The sequence below is a fragment of the Otolemur garnettii genome, unplaced genomic scaffold (assembly GCF_000181295.1).
Source record: "Otolemur garnettii isolate 467f Iridium unplaced genomic scaffold, OtoGar3 scaffold00156, whole genome shotgun sequence".
In the NCBI taxonomy this organism is placed as follows: domain Eukaryota; kingdom Metazoa; phylum Chordata; class Mammalia; order Primates; family Galagidae; genus Otolemur; species Otolemur garnettii.
In genome coordinates, this window is record NW_003852551.1 from 3,404,817 (window position 1) to 3,410,916 (window position 6,100).

Sequence of the window (6,100 nt, forward strand, 5' to 3'; positions counted from 1 at the left end):
AGGCTGTAGAGTAGAATCTATTGCTTTGCTATTTCCAGCTTCTGGAGGTTGCTATGCTTCTTGGTTCCTGCCCCTCTCCTTTATCTTTGAAGCCAGCAGCAACAGGTCCAATCCCTTTCACATCTCCATCTCTCCAGTTCTCAGAAGCCAGGAAACGTTCTCCAATTTTAAGGATTTGTGTAATTAGAGTGTGCCCACCTGGATAGTCTAGGATTATCTCTCCATTTCAAAATCCTGACCTCAATCACATCTGCAAAGTTCCTTTTGCCACCTAAAATAATATATGCATACGTTTCAGAGGATTTGGACCTGGGCATCTGTAGGAGGCCATTATTCTGCCTATCTACTGCAAGTGCTCAGCTTAGCTCTTTGCCTTTGTGAGCCCTTAGTAAGTGGTATTCAAGGTCCTTGGAATTCTGCAAGATTCCAAGTTGAAGCTGTGACCCCTGGCACAAGTCATTTACAGTGTGGTGGGAAAATGAGAGGACTGGCTCAGCACCTGTGGCTCAGTGGCTAGAGTGCCAGCTACATATAATGGAGCTGTCGGGTTCAAACCCAGCCTGGGCCTGCCAAACAACAATGACAACTACAACCAAAAAATAGCCGGGCATTGTGGCGGGTGCCTGTAGTCCCAGCTCCTGGGGAGGCTGAGGCAAGAGAATCGCTTAAGCCCAAGAGTCTGAGGTTGCTGTGATCTGTGAGACCACAACACTGTACCAAGGGCAACATAGTGAGACCCTGTCTCTAAAAAAAAAGAAAGAAAGAAATGATCCTTACCCAAAAACAGTAACCAGAAACATGTATGAGGTTTTAACCAACTGTCAATAGGAAAAGCAAGAGACCTTAGGTTAGCAAGTAATCTGGTAAGTTTGAACAGTGTGTCAGTAATGTATGTAAGTGGAGGACAAGAAATGAGTTTCACTCCAGATGACAATCTGTGCAGGACAAAGGGTCAAGGGAAGGAGGACAGTGTGGTGGTGGCCTGTAATCCCAGCTGCTTGGGTGGCTGCAGGAGGATCACTTGAACTCAGGAGTTAAGGCTGCTGTGAGCTGTGATCATGCCACTGCATTCCATCCTGGGTGACAGAGCAAAACTCTGTCTTTTATAAAGAAAGAAAAATAAAAAAGAGGGAAGGAAAAGGCAGAGAACACATTTTCTGACTAGACAGTTGGGAGAGTCAATTTGTTCATATCTCACAGTTCTTCTCACTAGTCCTACTGGACTCATTTATTCATTTAGGCAACAGATACATGCCAGGCATTATACCTGGCCTTGAGGATGCAATGAATATAATCCACAAAGCCTACGTTTTGTACAATTCAATCTGTGGAAGACACAGAGCCATGATGCAGCATGACATTAGGACCCCACAGGCAGGGCATGCCTTCCTCCCACATCTATAGGGGAGGGAAGGCATCTCGAAGGAAGAATCTGTCACCTGAGACCTGAAGAATGAATTAGAGCTTATTGATTAGGATGCTTTGGCTCACAAATAACAGCCAACTCAAATTACCTTAAACAATTATGAAATGGGGCAGCACCTGTGGCTCAGTGAGTAAGGCGCGGGCCCCATATACTGAGGGTGGTGGGTTCAAACCTGGCCCCGGCCAAACGGCAACAACAACAAAAAAGTAGCCGGACATTGTAGTGGGTACCTGTAGTCCCAGCTCCTGGGGAGGCTGAGGCAGGAGATTCACCTAAGCCCAGGAGTTGGAGATTGCTGTGAGCTGTGACACTATAGCAATCTACCGAAGGCAATAAAGTGAGACTGTCTCTTAAAAAAAAAAATCAATAATAAAATAATGGGCTTACTTAACTGGAAGTGTAGGGTAGGTGTCCACGTTGGTTACTCTGGCTGCTGTGGTTCCATTTTTCTGTTTCCCTCAGCTGGACGCTCCTTTGTGTGTTAATTTCAGGCTGGCTTCCCTCATGGTGGCAAAGATGTCCAGCAGTTCAAGGTAGCACTTCAGTACATCCAGTCTCCCAAGGAAGAAAGGCATCTCTTCCATAGACTCTCTTAAGAATGAGAAAACACCTTTTCCACAATCTACAAGCAATTGTCCCCTTTGCATCTTTGCATCTGATTGGGGTTACAGGCTCATTTCTGAGCCAATCCCTATGGCCAAGTGAATAACACATCCTATTTGGTTTAGGCATAAGTTCCTGAACCTGTCATTGTGGCAAGGACAGTGGACTTAATCTTCCTGAAACATATGGTCTGATTTGGGGCAGGGAGATAAATATCAATCAGGGAGCTCTTAGGAATGAGGGAGGGTGAAGGAACAGAAAGAACAGTATGTAGGAATGCCTAGTGACTGATTCTCTCCTTCTATCTTGAAGACTTACTGTTCCTTCAAACCTTCTGCTTATTCATAGGTCCTGTCATTTTTTTTTTAAGACAGAGTCTTACTTTGTTACCCTCAGTAGAGTGCTGTGGCGTCATAGTTCGCAGCAACCTCAAACTCTTGGTATCAAGCAATTCTCTTGCCTTAGCCTCCTAAGGAGCTGGGACTACAGGCGCCCACCACAACACCTGGCTAGTTTTTCTATTTTTTAGTAAAGACTGGGTCTCACTCTTGCTCTGGTTGGTCGTGAACTCCTGAGTCAAGCAATCCACCCCTCTTAGCCTCCCAGAATGCTAGGATTACAGGCACAGGCCAGCACGCCCAGCTGATCCTGTGTCTTTATAACTCCACCTTCACTGCTATTTCTCTCTGTGCATGCTTCCTGCTTTAGACTGCAACAGTCTCTTCATGTCTTTGATTCAAGTCCTCAGAATCAAGACTCTGGCTCAGTTTACCTTACTAACTCAGGCTCTACCTGCCTGAAGCAAGCTTCAGAAGACCCCCAGAGACTTTGTCTTATATACTGCTATACTCTCAACATCTGAACAATACCTGGCATGCAGTAGGTGCTTGATAAATATGTACTGAATGAAGGAAAGATTAGCCTTCCAGTTAATTGGCTGCCCTTGAGTCAAAGGCTGTCTGGGCACATTTTCTGTGGCTGAGGGGATGACCCTTGAAGGGGTTATTGCCACATCCCTTCTAGTGATAAAAGCTGAGATTTGTTTATATTTCACTTCTATGACTTTTCTTTTTTTGGAGACGGGGTCTCTTTCTGTTGCCAAGGCTAGAATGCAGGGGCATAATCAGAGTTCACTGCAACTTCAAATTCCTGGCCTCTAGTGATCCTCCCACCTTGGCCTCTCAAAGTGCTGGGATAAGCCACTGCACCCAACCCATTTCTACTATTTTCTACTATCTGAATTTTAGTTTACTTTTCTACCAGATAGGATCAATGAAACCTACCCATTATGGCTCAGGGGTTTCCAATATCAAATGAAATTGTGAATATGAAAGGACTTTATTTCTTGTAAGATGTTAATCAATGTAAGTCAATTTTGGCCACTTACAGGTAGCTGGACATCACTGAAAATGGAAAGGCTGGTTTACCTTTCTGAAGAGTTCACTTAACTGGAAGTGTAGAGTAGGTTGAATTTCTGTGTTGAATTCCCCAGGAGAACCTCTAACCAGCTATCTTCTTGTCCCTTTCAATTTACTCCCCCAGGGTCACTCAGGATGTGTCAACTGTCTGGAATGGAATGAGAAAGGAGAGTAAGTATGAGCCAGAGCACCTAGAGATGGAGCTGGGAGAAGGAGGTTCCTTCCTTAGTGGATATAAGGGAAAGAGTGGACCAGCTCGGCACCTGTGACTCAAGTGGCTAAAGTGCCAGCCACATATACCTAAGGTGGTGGGTTCAAATCCAGCCTGGGCCTGCCAAATAACAATGACGGCTGCAACCAAAAAATAGCCGGGCATTGTGGCAGGCGCCTGTGGTCCCAGCTACTTGGGAGGCAGAGGCAGGAGACTCGCTTGAGCCCAGGAGTTGGAGGTTGCTGTGAGCTGTGATGCCACAGCACTCTACCCAGGGGGACAGCTTGAGGCTCTGTCTCAAAAAAAAAAAAAAAGAGTGGATCCAAGTGAAAAAAGACTGCTGCTCTTTGCTGTTCTTAAGTTTGGGCATAATTTTTAACACACAGTTAAACAATTGTAGATAGATGAAACATTGGATGGCTCCAAACACTGTTTTGTTTTTTAATAAGCCAGTGTGCTCAAGGAACAACAGGAAATTCCCCAAACAAAATGGAAGATAATCAACTAACGTGTATAAGATAACCTTAAATTCTATGACATCCACTTTTCTTCACGTTCTGTGTAGCCTAACTCCTTACAAACTGGAAATATGGGATGGGGGAAAGAACCTGGGAGCTTGAGGAAAGATCAGAATCTCTTACTCTGCTTGCAGCTTGCTGGCCTCTGGTTCTGATGACCAGCACACGATTGTGTGGGACCCACTGAACCATAAGAAGCTGCTCTCCATGCACACAGGACACACGGCAAATATCTTCTCTGTCAAGGTGAGTAGGATAAGCCCAGAGCAAATGAAAGGTAACTGGGCTATGGGCACGGTCATGTTGGTGTTTATGTGTCCCATGTACCTGGTGGGGGTCACAGACACCCTAATAATCTAGCATCTGATGGTGATTGCTTAAACCCCAAATATTTTCCATCTTCTTCTTCCTCTTTCAGAGCCGAAAGGACAATTCAAGATGAATTTATGTTTATGTGAATGAGTTTTGTTCTGCTCTTGTATCTGCTTCTTGGAAGTTATATGAATGGCATATTGTCTGACCTCTCTGAGTCTTTTTATTCATCTGTAAAAAGGAAGTAGCTAAGGAAAATCTCTTAGCTACAAAAGAATAGTAAATCATTTAATTTTTTAAAAACAAAGTAGCAGTCCACAGGGTTGATGTGACAGTTCAATGAGATGAAAAATAAGCCTGTGCCTGGTGGTTTTAGCTCTTGTACCTTTTTTTTAGAGACAGTCTTACTTTTGTTACCCTTGGTAGAGTGCTGTGGCATCACAGCTCACAGCAACCTCCAGCTCTTGGGCTTAGGTAATTCTCTTGCCTCAGCCTCCCAAGTAGCTGGGACTACAGGCACTCACCACAATGCCCAGCTATTTTTTATTGCAGTTTGGCTGGTGCCAGGTTGAAACAGTAAGTGTGCTGTCCTGAGGTAGTTCACTCATGAGGTGCTTTATTTCCTAGATTTAAGATTGGAGGAAATGACCTTTAAGGAAGGGCGTTTCCACCTCTGAGATTCTAAAATGGGTTTATGTGAGAGTGAGGCTGTCCTTTGGAAAGCCTCACTAATATAAGAAATATTGTCCTAATTAATATCAAGAGAATTACAGGATACCTGAACAAGAAGGTAGGTCAGACAACTTAAAACCTACTTATTTCCCTAAACTCTTACTCTTTCTGAAGCTGTGATTCTCATCTCCTGTTTGTTCCAGGGACCAATTCTAGATGAATTTCTATGATTTTAGAGACAGAACAATGATGATTCAACTTTTATATGACCAACAGAAACTGCTTTCTGCCACTATAAAGTGTTAGGTCCAGTATAGTCAGACCTGAGGAAGGGGACCTAAGCCAACAGTTTGGCATCATAGCACACAAGATGTCAAGTCCTTAAAGCAGAATTTGACAGTAATCTTGACACTCCCTAATGGTAAGACCTTGGCCAAGGCACTTATACATAGACTCTCAGCTACCTCTACTGTTTTAAAAGAAAAAAAAGAAAGAAAAGAAAACAAACAAACCCCCCCCAAATTCTTCTCTCTTCAGGTATTCAAAGCACTGTAAATATATTTAACCCTTACCCTCCCCCTGGTGGCGACTACAGTGTATGATGAAAGTGGCTGCAGCCACAAATCCATCATGAGCACTGACCTATTTTGTTGTTCCCCTAAAACAGTTGAACCAATTTAAATCACCCATTCTCTTAAAATACTGAAAGTTCTTTTTACTTTATGACTAATTTATTACTTGGTCCCTGGTTTATAAAATAGTCATTGTGAGACGGTATGGCATGTGAGAGTCAGACTTGAATTTGAACACAGTCTGCTGTATTTAGTTCATTTTTTTGCCTCATTTTTTTTTGTAGGTATTTCTGGTTTGCTTGTTTTTGTATAGATGGCTCCTTTTGAAAGAACCTCAATTTTTTTTTTTTTTTTTTGAGATTTTTTTT

The 6,100-nt window shown here is 43.3% G+C and overlaps 1 protein-coding gene across 1 annotated transcript in view; it reads left to right on the forward strand.

Moving 5' to 3' along the window:
- WDTC1 (WD and tetratricopeptide repeats 1) overlaps positions 1-6,100 on the forward strand; it is a 78,692-nt gene that overhangs the window by 46,817 nt on the left and 25,775 nt on the right. Inside the window, exons 4-5 of the mRNA XM_012811434.2 lie at positions 3,572-3,618; positions 4,311-4,422. Coding sequence (XP_012666888.1) covers positions 3,572-3,618; positions 4,311-4,422 — 159 coding nt within the window. The remainder of the gene's footprint in view (positions 1-3,571; positions 3,619-4,310; positions 4,423-6,100) is intronic.